Source organism: Diadema antillarum, unplaced genomic scaffold (genome assembly GCF_040938485.1).
Source record: "Diadema antillarum isolate AM-2024a unplaced genomic scaffold, OU_Dant_1.0 scf00000192, whole genome shotgun sequence".
Classification (NCBI taxonomy): Eukaryota; Metazoa; Echinodermata; class Echinoidea; order Diadematoida; family Diadematidae; genus Diadema; species Diadema antillarum.
Window position 1 is genome coordinate 4,295,938 of NW_027271081.1, and position 19,952 is coordinate 4,315,889.

General features: G+C 39.2%; 1 protein-coding gene across 1 annotated transcript in view; it reads right to left on the minus strand.

The window, feature by feature from the left end:
* Positions 1-14,887: 14,887 nt before the first annotated feature.
* LOC139723497 (uncharacterized) overlaps positions 14,888-19,952 on the minus strand; it is a 43,101-nt gene continuing 38,036 nt past the window's right edge. Inside the window, exon 4 of the mRNA XM_071634737.1 lies at positions 14,888-18,447. Within this exon, the coding sequence (XP_071490838.1) occupies positions 15,734-18,447 (2,714 nt within the window). The 3' untranslated portion in view covers positions 14,888-15,733. The remainder of the gene's footprint in view (positions 18,448-19,952) is intronic.

The window sequence follows — 19,952 nt, forward strand, 5'->3', positions numbered from 1 at the left end:
ATGCTGGGAATTCCCCGCGTGGACATGATACCGACAGACCTCAACGTTTACATTGTGCAACTTCTGCCTTTTATGCTGTCCAAACCACCAAATTCATGATGTGGACTTGTAGACTCGGAGAGCAAATGATGGACTAATAGTACATGGAGAGCAAATGATGGACACATTGACTATGGTAATCCTTAACACGATGCCTTTGAAAGTGCTGTGCAGTACTGCATTTATTTAGGGATAGAGATGTGATGACATAGTTCTAGAAATCAGCAATTGCTCAGGAAGGAGATAGAGAGATTTAAAAAAAAGAACAACATAGACATGGTAATCTCAGTTCTCGGCATTGTGACTGCCGTTGGATAGAATACTGATATTAATTTTCATCTGGGTGGATACTGTAGTGAAAATGGCATATTTTGACTGAGAACTAAATGTATGCTTTACCTAGAAACCTCTGCACCATCTTCGCAAGTGACTGAGGTAGTCCAGTGCTGTTGTTGGCCCTCTTTTGTCCTTCTGTAAATGCCAATATTTTTGCTTGATTGATATTTCCTGCTGAGGGACTAAAACCCCCCCCCCCCAAAAAAAAAAAAAACAAAACAAAACAAAACAAAACAAAACAACAACCAAACAGCCGGTTCATGAATTTGCACTATGAAATTGCAGAGATACCTACTCGTATGTTTTAATCAAGCTCAGAGAAAAACACACCCCAGAATATCATTTGACATTTCCTTGTGTAAAGATTGAAGTGTTGCCCGATCCAACAACAACAAAACATTTTTCCTTTTTAATATAGAAAATATCTAGCTCTGGTAAGATATGCATTCATGATTTAGTGTGCTTGTTTTCCTTCAGACATGGAGTGAAGGGGTTCATAAATACATAGGTTTTCATTTTGGGATGTGTATGTTTTTCCTAAATACTAAGGGCCTGGTACTGGTAATGTAAGTTCTCAATAATGTCTTTTAGGAAATAAATTCCATAGTAAGTCCCATCCAGTCAAATAAATCCTATAGCAGTCACTGGAAGTTAATTCCTTTAGTGTTACAAGGAAGGATAAGTACGACACCTGAAGAATCTAGGGAATGTTAGAGGAGAATACTGTATATGCCATACTTTAGCGAGTCTAATTTTTCATGAATCGGGAATTCACAACAGTTTCGCAGTGGTCAAATTCACAATCATGGGGTTCAGTAATGAACAGAGAAATGTACGCGTGAACATAGCATTCATGTATTTGTGTGTGTTTTTTAATTCGCGAATAGCGAACCAACTCATGAAATTCTCAAAAATAAAAACCACGTGAAATACAATGTGTGCAGCATATGCAGTAGTCAATGGACACATTATGTGGAGCACTGCATCTATTCATTCCTACTGGTAGGTACATGTAGTAAGGAGCGGGATGTTGATGATCCTTCGTATCAATCTTACTCGTGTAACAAAATTCTGTGTTCCGACAAAGTGAGTGGACTCTTGAGGTGATAGTGAGATGGTTTCGAATTATTCCTTTAAAATTCATGTTCAGGTGATAGAAACATATTACAATCATTTGTTCCATAATTACAGTAATTAATCCATGTCAATCCTAGTGGACTACCTCTTTCCTATGGCAAACCTGGGGGGTGTTTCACAAAGCTGTTCTTAAAGTTAAGAAGGACTTCAGAATGACTGGTGATCAATTCTTATGTGCTATACTTATCAGAATCTCAATAATTCAACACAAGAACTGATCACCAGTCGTTCTTAGGTCCTTCTTAACTTTAAGAACAGCTTTGTGAAACACCACCCTGGACTGAAAATGCGACAGTGGCAGGCAAGATGTTTAATGGCATTGCATACTATGCGAGCTGAAATTTTTATGGTGGTTGCTAATTTCGTCAATTTTGCGAATTGCCTTTGAACTGTGAAATTTACAACATGTGAATATAAAAACGTGAGTACAACAATGCACAAAAATGTAATTAAAAGAAAATATCAAGCAATGCCAGCGCTTGGTAACGAGCAACTAATATGTAACTACTGTAGGTCTATGATAAAGCAATACCTCATAGGGCATAACAGTGTGTGAGTACAGTACTTCAACTGCAGAACACACGACAGCACTTGTTACTGGGAATCATTGAGTAAAAACATTCAGTGCTGGTATTGCTGCTTGTTACTCATTTTTATTTCTTGTGTGAAAGGTGAAGTAAAGATTACTAGACCCTCGCAACCACGAAATTAACAACATACAACACAGTGGGACAAGTAGCTATTCGCAAAAACATATCTGTTCAGGAAGATTTTAGCTCATACATGTAAGTATTTTTAAATTTTCACCATAGGCAGGGCTTGCTCCACATTAGCGGTGGCCTGATGGCTCAGCAGGGCCACTAAAAATTGGTGTGAGGCCACTGAAATTTATCTTTTGGTGGCCTCATTAGGCAAGTAAGGCTAAAAATGGATTGTTCCTTTTGCTTTTAATTAAGGCCACTACATATCTTTTTTTTTTTTGGCTACTGAAATTTCAAATTTAAAGATTTTAGTGGCCCAAATGGGCCACAATACAAAAAAGTTAATGTCCAGCCCTGTCATAGTTAACCATTTTTTGAAGGGGTGTTAAAGGGGAAATCCAGTCCAAATATAAGTTAGTCTTGTAAGAAAGAGTAAAATATTACGAGTCCAACAATAAAATTTTGATCAAAATTCGGTGAAAAATAAGGAAGATACAGTATGACATTATGAAGTTTTGCTAATTTTTCAGGAAACGGTTTTTGAACTGTCAATATTAATAAGCAAATGGCAAAGTGAGGATGTGATCCCCTCACAACTTGCCGTATAGTTTGTACATAAAATCTTGAAATTTCCAGTTTTTCTTTCAAAAGCAATTACGCCCGAGGCTCAAATTCTGGTACATCTAACTGATCACTATTCTGAAGTTATTCAATCAGGAATAACATCATGCTTCAGACTGCAGTGACAGAAACACTGAATTTTTGTCATTTTATGTACACGATCAATGGAAAATTGTGAGGTTATGACATAGTTAGCTCACTCATTTGCATATTCATGTCCACTGTTCAAGAACTGTTTTGCAGAAATTAGCAAAACTTCAAAGTGTCATAACTTCCTTATTTTTCGTCCGATTTTAGTCAAATTTTTACCATTGACCTTGTAAGATTTTACTCTTTTTATCAGACTGACTTATATTTGGACTGAATTTTCCCCTTTAATAGCTGAAGAGATCTTGCAGGCCCATTGCCTTATTGCATTATGTGCAATTTCCATTGAATGTGTTCATCAGTATTCGTTGAATGGTTCACAGACTGAAAAAAAAAAAAAATTAGAAAGACATGGTGAATACAGCCTTCACTGAACATCATGTGTCTATTCAATGTGCATGTGTTGCCTTCTTTTTAAATTGTTTAAGTGCATCTTCGTATGAGTAGATTTTGCAAATTTATCTTCTATCTTTCTGTGTAGGCCTGCTTTTAGAAGCATCTGTTTTGGTTAAACCACAGGTATGTATGTGTGAATACAAACTGCACAAACTTTGTCAGTGTTCAGATTGTGAAGTGTTGTCTGATGAAACATTGTTATGGTGTATTATTTTGTTTCCTTGTTTATACATGTTTAGAATTTATAATGATTGTGGTATTGTCATAAATTGGAACTAAAAACATGGCTAGTGCTGCACTCATGGCTAAATGATGCAAGTGCTTTCTGACTTCTAGTATAATAAAGTGCAACTACATGTATACTAAAGCTTCTGTGTCTCATGGTTGGTACCTTCTTCTACAGTTCTCCGATGAACATGCACAAATTAATTGTAATGTAATTAACAGTGATGTAGCTGTACAGTGGATGGAGTGTGCAGTTGCAGTGAACTGTGATGATTTTATAACCATTGTTTAATACAGGATGCTCACATTACAACCAGCACATTATTATGAAATTTTGTCACAACCAAATAAAAAATGATTATCATCGAAGTGTATGGTGCAACATTCCCTTCAGTGATTAGGAAATTTCTACACAACAGGAGAAAACTGCTGGTTATGAGGACTTTGTTATGATGCGAGTCAAATGTAGGGGATAATAAATCCTCTTTAACCTACTGTAGTGTTCCTTTGAGTGTTCTACAGTGAAGAGGTTGTATAAACATCCCTTCCTGTACAGTAATACATTAATTTTGCAGGTTCCACTGTATTTTAGTTTTTGTACCCTGAAATTGTGAGACACCTGATACATCTGAATACCAATATTTAAAGGCGGCCGACATTGATGGTTTTTCAAGTCCTTGTTTCAATGAAGTTTCCCCTGTGTACTCTGGTGTTTCAAGTTGCAAGCACTATTGTAGTAAGCCATTTGTAGCATGTACACATTTCTCTGTAACTGCATATGCCTATTCCTATTGGTGAAAGCATGATATTATGACTCGGTCATACATCAAAAGTGCAAGATTTCTGAGGGACACACATAATGAAAATATTGACCAGCAAAGGATCGACTATTTTCATATATTGAATAGTCTATAAAAATACTAGCTGATGATTGGTCATAATGCAGTCACATGTCTAATGAGTAATGCATCAAGGATCAGAATTGTTATATTGCCTGCAGTGAAGTCACATCAGGTGATATAATTCCAGAGTTCGACTGGTTGACGGGGCTAGGATGAATGATGTGTATTTATGTAGATCATGTGATATCACAAATATTGCCTTCCTTGTCTATCACTTCAATGTAATAGTTGATAGTCCCTTGGAATTTATATTTTTCCCGTCAAGACAATGTTTTCCCTCAGCAACGAGTACTTCCAGGAAAACAATCTTTAGGGGAAAATATACAACTGTAGCTCTCATGGGGATATCAAAGTTTACATTGCACCTCTGAAAAGGCAATATATGTATCTGTAAAATATTGACTAACAATGGAGGGATTTATCAGGTAGATACACTGTATTGACTGGCATTGTAGGGAATATCGGGTACATATTGACCGGCAGTGAAGGGAATTTCATAGAATGTAGCCTTGAAAGAATGCCAAAAGCTACTGAGCAGCTTAACCTTCCCCTATTGCAAATATGGCCGGTTTAATGAACATATTCCCTCCTCCCCCCCCCCCCCCCCCCCCTCATAAAAAAAAGAAAAGTATTGTCAATATCTTACTTCAATCTCACACACACTGTTTTGCAGATGTCAATCACTTTTTCACAAACATGTTCTCATATGAAGCTAAATGATACACATTAATGCTTCAACTTTTTTTTTGACAATTGTTTTTTTAATCATTTTTTTAAACATAGATAACATAAACTGGCAGAGCACAATGTACATATTTCATATATATCATATAGTGTGGGTTCAGATCTCTCTTTTCTTTGTTGGTTGTTTTGTATCTTTGTCATTCTAGTGAGCAACATTCACAGTCGGCATAGGAGTGCATCCCACATGCTTTTGCACTCCCTCTTTCAGCAGCTGAAACACCTGGAAATTAGAATGCAAAGTTGACTTAATAGTGTACATCAGAAACAAATAAAACTGACAGAAAGGAAAATACACTCTTATGTAAAAATTAACAGGGAGAGTACAATCAAACAAACAACAGCTAAACTTTGGTTATATTCATATAAATCAGACCCAAAAATTAAAAAAGTTTTGGAAGTTATCAGTTACCCAAACGTTTTTACCAAAACAGCGCTATCAGTCAAAATCACATGCAAGTAATGAGAAAGCGATATCACCGTCGCAAGAGTCTCCACTAGCTTTGAGTGCAAAACTATAATTTTTTTAAAATTTTTTATTCTTTGTCTGCAATTCACCATCAACACTTCCACCTCTTTTTGCAAAGTTGATTACCGGTACAGGGAAACCTCGCTATAATGAGGTCACCGACACTGCCGATTTGACCTCATTATAACCAGTACCTGATGCGAAAGATAAACATTTGTAAATTTGTCTCCTAGAACTTACATAAAAGGTTTTTTTTTTTCAACACTCTGTGCAAGCACAGGGAACACACATCTTATCCCATCGTAGTTGCCACTATCACTGTGAGTTATGTTTACTGTTTGGTGAGAACGCATGAAACTCTCTCATTTTTTGGTCCAATTTTGATGAAATCTTCCGTTGTTTGTTTGATTCCTCTTTCCTCCACCTGTTCAACTCAACCTGACAATGGAGTTTATTTCCTCTCTACAAATGTTAAAGAGAATATAAAGACGATAAAGTGATGCAGCACAGCACGTATGGTAGGCTACACACCTAGATAACAAATTCACTTTGACTGCCACACACAGCGAAATGATACATCTCCATAAATCTAGGAACATACACACATAACCGCCGATTCCTGCGACTTCCAAATTAGTGAGTCTTGGCATATCACAGAGCAATTTCAAAACAAGAGTGGCAAGTTGGGGAGCACAGATATTTGCGATTTGCTTTGGTTTTCTAGTTTTAAAGGCGCATCGAGGAGAGCAGAAATATGCAGCTTTTAAAGGTCTTTAAGGTTGTAATTACTGTCGTCAAACATTACAATGTCCTGTTTGACGTCCATTTAAGTTAAATGATCTCAAAGACTGGGTACGTGCACAGGCACTTTCAGTAGCTGGCTGTACATGACATATACATGTATAAGCCTACAAATCACGTATGTTTAGACTTGGCACACAGAAAAAGGAAAGCACACTTGAGGACAGGACAGCTAACCGATTACCTCCCAAATCTACTGATCAATCATATGTATAACACATACTGTACAATATCTGCTTCTGGCAGGCATAAGGTTAAAAAGCCTGTCATGAAGGGCATACACAATGCTTGCATTGGAGGGGAATTTGAAGTCTCAGAAAAAGAAAAAAAAAAACCTTTTTGGCATAAAAGCTGTCATTTTAGAATCTACTAAAGTATAACAATACAAACATCCTGAAATTATGCTGTCTGGGAGATGAAAACAAGTGTCTTTATCTAATTAATTTGACTGCACACATTTGCCATGCGATGGGAAGATGGAATATTCAGCTCAGATCAATTTCCACCTGCCTAAAGTTTTAACTGTTCTTTTAATCAATACCTGATACATACTCAGACTGGCATTGTACAGGTCCAAGCTTTTTAAAAAAAAAATATGATATAGCATGACAGAGCCAACCCTAAAAGATTTGAATTAGGCCATTCCAGGAATGTATTTCACTTGTCTCAAAAGCATTTGGACACAAAATGACATTAATTTTGAAGAACTCAGCATTGTATCATGAAATAAAATACACAAACAAATCTTGACTAAGACAGTATTTCTGTAGTCAGGCACAATTTGTTTGAGACACTTTTTTTTTGGTGTCAAGGAACAGCTTTGCTTAAATGAACATACTTAAATATCAGGCTTCATTTTTGTTTATCTTATTTCACAGTTAAATTCTACAAGGAGATTCAAAGATTATCCCAATAGGGAACATGGTTTATTCTGTTTTCCAAGCTATGCTCTACGGTAAGCAGGAAAGTCAAGTCAACACCAACATTGATCTTCGACTTTGTAGGTTCATAATACACACAAAAAAGTCATAATCTTTATGTATCAGTATATTTTTACAGCAGAATAACAAAATAATAAGTTTTCAGAGCTATCTTATCCTATCAAGAAAATACTCAAGCACAAGACTGCATGAAACATGAAGCAGATTCAATTGGGACATGAGTTGGTTGATCACTGTAGGCCAGTATGAGCAGGAGTGGTTCAAACAATGTGCTCACTTCCAAAGGAATCATTACAGCGTCTTTTATGTGGGGATAGCGCAAGCCACAGTATACCACGAGCATTGTTTTCCTGTCAACTACATGTATTTCCAGTCGGTGTTAAATTTTTCACTCTCATCAGGTGACGGCTTCTGGGTCTTCTAATGAGCCGTAATTGGATCGCCGTCTACCCAAGCCACCTGACGCTCAGTTGGAAAGGGTGAAGGAGAAACAGAGAGACAGACGGGACAGACAGACAGACAGACAGACAGACAGACAGACAGGGGGGGGGGGGATAAGTCTCCTAGCATCAGTTTTCGACTAAGCCCCACTGGAGATGTGTTATATGACCATCGACCTTCATTCACTAGCGTGCTCTTCACTCACAGTACAGAACCGAAAATAAAAACTGAACAAGCACATGCAACAAGATAGAGAGAGAGCCTAGCGTGGTTTCTATAGCGATACAGTCAAGCCAATGCTATGTGCTCACATACCTGTCTTATAAGTCTGTTACTGAAGTATACAGTTATATAGTGCTCTACCAAGTCTTTGACATATCTAAAAAAGAATGTGTTTAATTTAAGCATATATTACATTTCAAAATAGAACACTGGCAAGTCAAGATACAACAGAGCAAATAGCACCTTTCACTAGAGAAGAAAAAAACAACAACATTTACATCCAAGTTAATAGTGACGAATTCAATGTATCTGTACAAGGAAACGAAAGATGATGAACATAGAATCCATATGTGAATACAGTGTAGTACAGAATATGAGCGATAACGGCTCTGTTTTTGTAAATCATACAATAAAAAGACCCAATCGGGTGGACATTTGAAAGTTTAAAAATGATGGGAAGAAGGTCTGAAATGTCACTTGTAAGTCACTACATTCGGTTCCTCTCCCTTCTTTCAGCAAATGAAAAAAAAAATATTCCACCTTCATAACAGGAACGACAACCAATTTTGGGGCACATCTTAAAAAGCCAATGCCATAGCACAGAATGGACAGGCGAGATACAACAGCGACACTTTCAGAAGCCCGGCAAAGCATCGAGTGACAAAGCAATAAATAACATTTAGGCGAAATAAATAAGAATTGCTTACAGTAGGGGCAACGCTTTCATCTTCCCGATGATAAACTACACATACACACACAGACAAACGCACATATGCAACTTAATGAGCTATTTCTTCCGGCTGTAACCGCTGATTAACGTTCCTGCCTTCTACAAGCCACTTCCGCATGCATAACCAAAATGTAAATGCCACAAAGAGATGATCCAAATACTGAGTTGTTGCTGAAGATGAGTACCACCTGTCAGCTTTTGGAGCGTCACCTTTCCGTCAAGAAGGAGACATTGCCACTGAAGTTTAAAGGGACCATATAGTTTTGGTTGAGACCCAACTTCAGGTTTCTAACATTTTTTGGTGAGATAATGAAAAACCTCTTATGAAATATGCAAGAGCAGGGGCGGATCCAGCTTTTTATAAAGGGGGGGGGCGGGGTTGGGGGCGGTATGCGAGGGAGCGTAGCGACCGAGCCCGAGCGAGTGGAGCGAGTGAGGGGGGGAGGGTGTGGGAGGGGGATGTCCCCCCTCCCACAGTAGGGAGAATTTTTGAAAATCTGTGTGTGAAAATGGCATTTTCTTGCATCTAAAACACCACTAATAATAATAATAATAAAAAATAAAATAAATACATAAATAGAAAAAAATAAAATTATAAGTTTCAAAAAAAAGAAAAAAAATTTTTTTAAATGGTCCCCGGATTTTTTTTTTTTTTTTTTTTTTTTTTTTTGGGGGGGGGGGGGGGGGGGTTTCAACCCCCCCCCAACCCCCCTCTAGATCCACTTCTGAAGAGCATGTGATTCCAAGGGGAATTCAATGTTAATTTGAAGAAAATTGGTTTTGACTTGGCAGAGATATCCAAAATAACGTGATCCTAATAAAAGGTGGGACCCACCTTTTATTATGACCACCTTGTTTTACTTTGTTTTTTTTTATGTCTCAGCCATTTCAAAACTGATTTTCATCAAATAAACTTCGAATTCCTCTTAGAATGGTATGCTCTGTATTATTTCATAAGTGGTTTCTTGGTATCTCCCAAAAAGTTGAAAGCTCAATCCTCAGCTCCACCAATACTTTACCATCCCTTTAAGCTTTGAGATGCTCACACTTGATACATGTAAATGTACTTTTTTTAACATCCTTGCAAAGTATTCACCAAACACGAGTATTTTTAGCACTTTTCACTGAGGGTAACAATAGATCAAGTTGCTGAAAGCTAGACTGCATTCACAGGTCTAAATTGTTATGTGAATATTTGCTACAGGAAAAATGAACAGCAGCAGCAGCAGTGACATATAAAAAATTCATACTGAAACACACTCTGCAATTTAAATTATATCTCTATTTTTTTTGTGTGTGTTTCATAACTATTTACTTACTGTATTCACTTTACAATCATATTTACAAGTAATTTACTTGCTATGTTTCTAATTCAGTCGGTTTTAAGTATCTTACAATTTTCTCATCTTTTTTTTTTTTACAATGCATATCGAGTGTCTTTATACATGCCATCATAAATCTATATCATGTATACATGTCTCTCACTAGAAAATTTCCACACAATAATACTGGCACTGCATACACTACCTCAGATTTCACTGAAGAGGCAAGTCATTTATCGAGGTGCTTTTTAGCAATATTTCTTTGAGATGTACAAGGTTTTTCATCGAACTTCTTCACGTTTTTGTTTGTTTGTATACTTGTTTGTTTGTTTTTTCAATGTTTGTTTGTTTTTTCAATGTTTGTTGGGCACCTATATGCATGTATCATTGGACTTTCATGAAACATTGCATAGTGTTAGCTCGGAGTACATCGGTGATTATCATCTTGTTTGTTATTTTGATTTTCAAGACTCAAATCAGGACAGTCTGCAAGGAAATAGAAGATTCAAATAAAAATCTGAGAGGGCCCACTTGTCAACTTTATAGAGAAGTTTCCGAATAGAAAAGATACCCAAACTGTAAGATTATAACAAGCAATCTTACCCTTATGTTCATAATGGCATGATTTTTACCGTCCAACTTTATGGGACATGAGAAATTAAACAAGGAGGGGTGATGAATAGGAATGTTAAACTATTAAAAGAAAAGTATTTTCAATCAAAAAAAAAAAAGTTCAAGGAACTTCAAGGAACACAGAAATAAAAAAAGAAAGCACAATTAACCACATGAGGACAACCATAAAAAGAATGTCAAATAGTCGGCAAAGTTAATACTTCATAAGACAGTCCTAACCCATCTTATGATGTATCTAGGCTTACTGTCACTTTAGATTGAAGCCTTTGGTCCCAGTCACTTGGATTTGTGTGAGGGTGAAGATGGTTGCTGATGTAGTTCACAGGCAGAACCGAGTGTCAGAGAATGATGCTAGTATTTGACATTGTGTTGGCAATATTCCCCAAAATACATGACATATCTCATGACTCTGACCAAGTTGCTTTGCTGCTCAAAACCCAAGCAGAGTGTTTAGAAAAATGGGCTTCAAGAAAGACTGGTAATTTATTTGTTTGTCTGTTTGTTTGTTTGTTTGTTTGTTTGTTTCATTCTGAATGAGTGAAGCTTCATCTTACTCTGATTTGGGTAAATTGAACATTACACAACTTATACAAACCGTTCAAACAACATGAGCAGTTACAAAGTACAAACTTGGGTATGTGCTGTATGGGACAATTGAGAAACAACAAAATTCAGTAAGAATGTACGGTACATTTGCGTGTATGCATTCATGCCATATTCTCTTTTAGACTCTTTTTGCACACATTGTTGATGATGCTATCTGTTTACAAAAAAGGCAAGGTGTTATTTTCGGCCCTTGTGGATTCTTGTGGATTCTGTCAACTATTCCCGGGCCTTGCGTGCTTCCAACAGGCAAGGGGAAAAACAAGAAAGACCCCAAAATGCTAACAAAGTTTCAGTCTTTTCCTTCAGTCAAACTCATCTATCTAACAAATAATCACCATAAAACATCATATGGACACCCAGAACCTGCTAAGAACATCTACATATTCATTCTACAACACAATGAATACCTGTCACAGATATCCCCTAGCAACTGTCTGAAATACTGGAGGGACCACCATCTAGACTTCACCACTGTATTAGCACGAAACAACTTCAAACAAATTTTCTGTAATCATTCACCGTACTTCAAATGTACACCTTCACTTGTACACATTATCAGAATCAGAGAAACACATACGTAATGGAACTGCATCTGTGTGAGATCAGTATGGCATACAGTATTGAAAACAATCACATATCACCACAGATCTAGAACCATGGTACATTGATTAATATAATCTTTGTCAAAACCATGGCTATCCACACAAGAAACTGGAACATTTGAAATGGCACAAACTGTACATTTTTACAAATTTATTAACATTCACGATTTTAAAATTTGAACTTACCCGTCCCCACCATTGTCAAACTGTAATCACATAATTTGAATAGTTTCCTTACATACATTCTGTCATTTAAAATTTTACATATCTTTGTAAAAGAAAAGAAAGAAGTGTCATCATATCAAATTTGTGTAAAAAGCCACATAATCTTCAAATACATGAAGCACCACTAATGTCCTGCCAACAGTGTTTAAGCAGACATTTCATGCTGTGTGTCTTGAGGGAGACTGTCAAAAGCTCTCTGTGTTGCCAATTTTGGGCTTGCATGGCAAGCAGTATCCCAAAATTCCTCTGTACACCAGAGTTGAGGAGACAGAAAGCAGCCTCTAATTCAGTGTGCCACACATTGGCCCACACACATCAGGGACATCCTGACCATGTTCACACAGCAAATCTGAGTGTAGTGCTGTAATAGCATACTGTAAGATTAATCACAACTCTTTTAATGAAACAAGGCCTTGAACAGGCTGTACCTGCTGTACAGGAAATAACTACTGACAAGACACTGCTCAAATTGTCATGTTGGTTTGGACAGCATAGATTTGTCAAATTAATATTCTTTTGTTTCTATGACAGCACTGCTATCTTCAAATAATATCTTTCACATCCATTCATAGTGATAATTCCCCCCAACTTTGGCTTTTGATCTCTCTTGGAATTTCCAAGCAAGCAATGAATCAGAGTGTTTCAAACCTGTGCTTTTTGAATATGACCAATTTTGAAACAAACACAACAGCAACATCTTCACTCAGAAGACGGCAGACAGATAAATCTGGCTTTTGTATTGGGGAAATAGAACACCCCATGAAATATTGGCAATGGGAAAGAAATGGGATGGACATTGGCCACCTGGCATAGATGAACTCTCTACACAGGGCCTTCTTTTCAATGCATTATTTCCCATGGAAAGAGTTTGGTACTGGCTCCAAACTGCAGGTCACTGCTGTAGAGGCATGGCCACTACAACTACACAGTAGTTTGATTCAACCCTCTACACAAGTTGCATGATCATACCATGCAAGGAAATCTGTCTATTACATACAGGGTTGTTTTGTTGTCATTTTTTTTTACTTTGTCTCCACATATTCATAGTATTTTTCTTACACTCATCAGAGGATATCAACAACATAAATAACAATACTCTTGCATGATTCAGTCAATAATATTTCCACAATCGATCCTCATTTCACACAATAAGGATAATGTGAACTGCTTCTGTGAAGCAATTAAAACCGGTGAATAAATATGACTCACCTACTGGACACTAGTTACTGCGTAACCCCCGAAAAACAGAAACAAAAAATAAAAACACAATATATGACTTGCACTTCATCTAGTTGCTACAAAACTATTCTCCGCTACAAAAAGATAAGTTTGTAAAAGATATATGTTCTAAAACCATACAAACATTGCACTGTGTTTCAACGCAAGCACCAAACAAGACTCAATATACATATTCCATTCTTTCTTTGTCTAACATGCATTGATGGCATAAAAAATGAGAGAGCTTTGTAAATATATAGCTATCAGCAGCTTTGTAGGTGACAGAAGAGTATCTGTTTTACTTCTGTTTTTTTTTTTTTTTACACAAAGTTGCATGCAACTCTGGAAATATCAACTGTGCTTTCAATTCAAAGAAAATTTTGGCGAAACATTTACATGCAGAATGTAAATGTGTGTTTGCAGATACCTATCAAAATATAATTTCCTTCTGCATCACGAATAATGTTGAGAGATTCAAACCAGTACTCTTCTTGCTCTGATAAGTACCATTCATCGGAAATCTCAGAAAGCAAGTACATTTTTTTTCTTCAAATGGATACTTGATTCTTTTTAATCTTGGCCCCTTCAAGAAAAGACTTCTCATTATACATACATAGGCCTGGAAAGCACTTGAGTTATGGTAGGAAAAAAATCAAACAATTCATATTCAAAATGTGCTATCTTGATCTCACCTGTGTTCAACTGCTACCATCTTACACTAATAAATAATGAATAAATAGTTGGTAATAAATAAAGGGGAAAAATAAAACTTATGTTCATATGATCTCGTACAAAAATTCTACAAGCTGTGATGCACAAACTGACGACTGCAAAGAAGCACATAAGATATATCAGCAGAGATCTGGAATCTCTTCTTGAACATCAAAGTTCTGAAGTTCTATACACTTTTGCCTTTTCAAACACTGACAAAAAGCAAGTGTTGAGACCATGGTTGTGCTTTGCCTGAGCAGTAACCATTTAAAATCTATTAACGTCACTACTTGACCCACTGAAAGAGTCTGTGGGTATTCTGAGAAAGATCTTTGTTGCAACTGATTGACAAATTGCCCTACATCGACGTAAATAAGCACTGAATTGATCAGTGTTTTAGTAGTAGCCATGATAAAAAATAATGGGCGTACATACTCGAGCAGGATTCGAACCTACGACCTCCTGATCACCGGACAGGCGTCATCTCCACTAGACCACCGAGCTTTCGCCCGACAGCAAGTGTTGGTTCTAATACTTATAGCATGCAGCGGGTACTGCTTTGTTATTCAAATTCATGAAATTCTTTGTTGTTTTTTCCATTTTATTTTTGGAGAAAAAAAATTATGATCAGGGCAAAACCTGCAGCAATTAATTCAATCAGTACCTTTTTTTTTTTTGGGGGGGGGGGGGAAGAGGAGTTGAATATGACTTTGTTAAGACTTGTGTTTGTGCTAAAAGTACACTAACAGGTTCACAGCACCACAGGGATTTTGAACACAGCAATGAGGTATCCCTTGGACAAATGAGTTGATAAAGTTCTAGCAAGATGTTGATGAGAAAGGTATGTTGGTGATACACAGCCTGGAAGAACTTTTTTCACCCAAAATCCTGAAATTTCACAAAAGTTGACCCATTATACCTATTACAGAGCACAAGCTGAATGATGTCCATGACAGAGGTGTGCCTAATTCTCCCAGAAACTATTTTGTATATGATGGCACTATTTGCACTTTGAGAAGGGGCAGCACTTGGCAGATTGTGGCAATCTCACAGTGAGATGCACAGAGAGTGATGACCTCACACACGTCTTGAGATGATTGCATTTACCGGAAAGATTCGAGTCACGGCGTTTGATGATGTCCTGACTTTGGAACAGATTAACACCACATGATTTGATTGCTTTTCCTTACTTTTTGTCAGGCTCATTAAAACAAATCTCAATTAATCAAGGGACTGAAAAACAGTCTTTATGTTCATGACTCACTTTTTGGATACAGCTCGAGAAAGATTCCTTCAAAGCGACCCAAAAAAGGAAAAAAGATAATGGAAATTAAAGAATCAATGACTATCATCAAGTTGACACCAAGAGAGTTAAGGAATCTGGCAAGACTTGACATATCTAACGACTGATTGTCAAATTTTTGCACAAGCATTTCTTATCAAATCATACACACACACAAAAAAAGGATTTTGTATGCATTCTCACTACTTCATCATACAGTGTAGTATCTATAGATAGTCATTGTCAAATGATCTGTCAGTGCCTAATATGAGAGCCCAAGAAGGTCTAATCAGAGAGGCCAGCTTGGACCAGGGGGAGGGCGGACGATATCTCAGGAAAGCTGACTCCCGTCATGTGACCGACGGCACTGTCTGAGCTGCTGAAAGATGATTCGTCGATGGCTGACGGGTCGTCTGCCTGTCTGAAGGGGTCATCCGACATGGCTCCGTCGGGACTCAGGGAATCGGGCGAGATGGAGGACACGGAGGGGGTGGTCTCACCCTCGCTGTTCCCCCGCATCACTTGGATCTTCTTGGCAAGGTCCATGGCGTTGCCCACGAGGGCTTCGTTTGGCAAGTGGGTCAGGACTGGGACTTTCCCGTTAAGAGATGGATGGAGGTGAGGCAGTTTGTCTACGTGAGCGATTGGTCCCACTGAGTACTTCTCTTCAGAGATTGGTCCATTGGAGTTGGGTGCTGCAGGGGAACAGACATCTGGCGCGTCGGCGCAAGATGAGACAAGTTCATTTGGCAATTGAGCACTCATCTGAGATTCTTCAGTTCTGACTGGTTGCACTGAATGATGACTGGGAGTCGACTGGGATGGGCAAATACTGTCATTTTCACACTCACTATCACCAACACACTCAATAGAACTTTGCCCGCACGGCTCTTCGGCATTCACATTGTCACTAACAGTACTTTCGCTGCAATGTGTCTCTGGGGAATTGCTCTCTGGCACGCAAGCACTGGCATCCTCTGGGCTGCTTCCGTGAGTATCTCCAGCATGTCCTGCATCGACTGCTGCCACAGCCTCTCCCGCATCCTTGGCACCATCTTGAATGTCTCTCGCACTCTGAGCTGAGGGGAATTCACGGTGACCTGGTGGAGTTGTGCTGCAGCATGGGTTGGAGTTGGTGTCATTTAGTGGGAGTTGATCTGTCTGTGAACTTTGGACTGAGTCAACATGCTCCTCTGAGTCTTCTAATGACAGTTCTGGATCCACCAACGGCCCTGTTGTCTTTCCTCCACTGGAAGAGCACTCTGCAACAATCGCTTCCGCAGCTGGTGCAGAATCTGTGGTGTCTTCAGTGCTCAGTAATGGCAGGGTTTCCCGAATTTCCATTGCAGCTGCTTCATTCCCATGACCATCATCTTGGCTAGTGGTAGCTGGGTAGCTTGAGGCTGCATCATAGAGTTGACTTACTGAGTTAGGGTTGAACAAAAGGGGTTCTGGTTGGGCATAGGAGGAACTGGGATCATCAGTCAAGCCAAATGACACTGAACTTAATTTGCTTGTTGCAAGAGCTGTTTCTTGCATCTCTGCAAGGGAATCTACAGAATTCAGTGAACTCAGCACTGTGTATGTACTGGATGTAGTTGGACTGTTGCAGGTGGTATATGTCAGTGGCTCTGGCGCCAAAGACGAGAGGGTAAGAGGTATGGATTCTGTGACCTTTGAACTCTCATACGGTATAAACATATCACTATAGCTGCTATGGGCGGAATTTTCTGGATTGTAGAGTCCAGGCGTGAAGCTACTGCTGGAATAGCTATCTGGTTGCTTAAGTTCAGTGTAGGTTTTATTATTTGAATCATGGACAGAATGCCTGTTGGTTGAGAAGACATTGGAGACCTCCAGTGGGGTCAAGTGTGGCAAGTTGCCTTCCACACTGGGACCCTGGGACAGACTGTTGACCTCCGGGGATTGCACTAGACTACTGGCAAGGTTGTAATCAGCTGTGGGCTTGAAATTGAAAGGTGCCCCGCATTCGTTCAGCTCGTAGTTTGAGCTCCCCTCCGAGCTGGACGTCGTTTCAGACGACGAGCTGAGATTGTCCTCCGAGCTGTCGTAGCAAGGCATTGTGGGTAGTGGGACGTTACAGAGGGGAGCGATGGGTTGGGTCAAAGCACTCTCGTCCTCTGACTCATTGAAATGCAGCATTTGTGGAATGAGGTCGTGTTGCCTTGGAGGGTGCACCTCAACTGGAATGTTCTCCTCCACTGAATTGCCACTACCGTACGCATCACAAGACTTTGGGTACAAGGGCGAGCTGCATCCAGGCTCTGCTGGCTCCCCATTCCCGTAGTAATCTCTCCCATTGAGGCTTCCTGAATACATCATGCTGCTACTTGTGGAGGGCTGGTGTGCCCAGTCATCGAGGGGCTGAGAGATGGTGCTGACATCCGGGGGACCTTCAAAGCAATCGGGGTCTCTCTCACCCGGCAAATTCTTCGGTTCATGACGATTCTCCATGTCTAACCGCATCACGGTGTGGATGAAATGTGTCCTGACACGGGAAGGGTTGAACTCTATCCTTCCGTTGGGGTTCTGGCAGCCCTCTTTGGTACAACCGCACGGGAAAGACTGTCTGTCCACCTGGCACTTGATTCCCGCCAGGCTGCACATGCAGGTCTCTGGATTGCAAACCATCTGGCAGTCGCATCCGCAGGATTCCCGTGACAACCGTATACGCTTAAGCTCCAGCTTCTCGGAGTTGTCGATCTTCTTCACGCCAGCCCGCCGCAGGAGCAGCCTGCGCTGCTTGGTGGGGATGGGCTGCAGGAAGTAGTAGTCGTTGATGTTGATGTTGTCCAGCTCCTCGTCCAGGTCCGACTCTGCCTCCCGGAGGGCCATGTTGCCGCACGGCGAATCCCTCAGCTGCTGGCACCGCCGCTCCATCAGCTGCTTGCGGAGAATGGCGCGGTGCGTCTTCTCCTGGGACAGGGCAAACTGCTTCAAGGTGAACTTGCCGATGTGGTCGTGCCTCGAAGCCATGCCTTGAATATGCAGCAAAAGGAAAAGAATCAATGGAAAACTTGTTAGGACTGCAAGATAACTCATCTCTCATTAAAGGCAGTGACTTTTCTTGCACTCTTCCATAAAAGAGGGCAGTGCACCATCTATCAGTGTATATTCTAGATCATCTGTCATGGTGATTGCCTTTTGATATGAGAGTCATTTCACATAAACTTGTCTAGAATTTATTGGCACTTTCAAAGACAGAAAAAGAATGCTTTTCTCTCTAGAAATTACAGTCACACAATTGCACTGATGCAACTGGTACAATCTTCTGTCAATTTTACATTCAAATTACCACTACGCATTCTTTCTCCTCTGAAAGCAGAACAAACAAATCAAAGACTATTCAAAGATGAAGCACTCCTCAGAAGCTTCACTGTCAGATACATGATAAAGATGAACACTAGGGTGATGGCTCTGATACAATTTTTCACAATTTCTTACACTGAAACCATCCTTACGGAAGCATAAGTGAGGTTTGACAAGCTGGCAGATGCTTGGAAATTCCAGGTGTTACTAGCAAACAGTCAGGCTATCAATGCAGTAATAGGTCAAACACATGGGGCACTGGAAAGTGTCCATCTGACAGCAAACTGTTATCTTATCTCACACCAGAATCTTTTCTTGAGGCAGGGCACAGCTGACAATAGTTACATGAAGGTTCACACATACAATGTGTCTTATCTTGGAGATTAACTCAACAATTTCAACTTCAATGATTAGCTTGCAGTTTTAAAACTACAGTGTACTACGTGTCCACACAACACTGCACATTTAACTTTTGAGTGAGAGTTCCACTCAATAGTTGGACCACAAAACCAGAAGAAATACATACACACAGTCTAGTGATAAACCTGTAAATGTGCATTGATACAATACAGTGTGCTCCCGTTATAACGAACACGGTTATAACAAAATTCCAGTTTTAACAAAATTCCAGTTATAACAAAGTAAAATTTGAACTGCAACATTTTCTGCTCTATGTTTTTTATTTCTTATTTGTTCCGTTATAACAAAATTTCGATATATAACGAAAGAAAATTGCCAGTCCAGAGGACTTTGTTATAACTGGAGTCCACTGTAGTGTATAGCACGCAGTGATGGTTGACCGAAAGCTAAAGGGGAATAGGGTTCACGGAGAAGTCACACTAACTCTTGAGTTCATTGATTATCCTGGCCATATGATGCTAATAGAACTATGAGTGGGGACCCCCATGGCTCATGGGTAGAGTGTAAACCCTAAGAAATCATGTGGTCCTGTTCATCAACTAATCTGCTAACTTTCAAGTGCATCTATATGGGGATAAAACGCGAGCTAACCATCAAAGTTTAAAACTTTGAGCTAAACTTTAAAATAAGGAGCGCCATGTCAATCTCACTAATAATATCCTGTCCATCTCAGTCTTCAAATTGCTGACATACCGGCACTTTTCAAGGCATGTAGCATGCTTGTATGACTCACAACAGATATTGCTTTAATAGA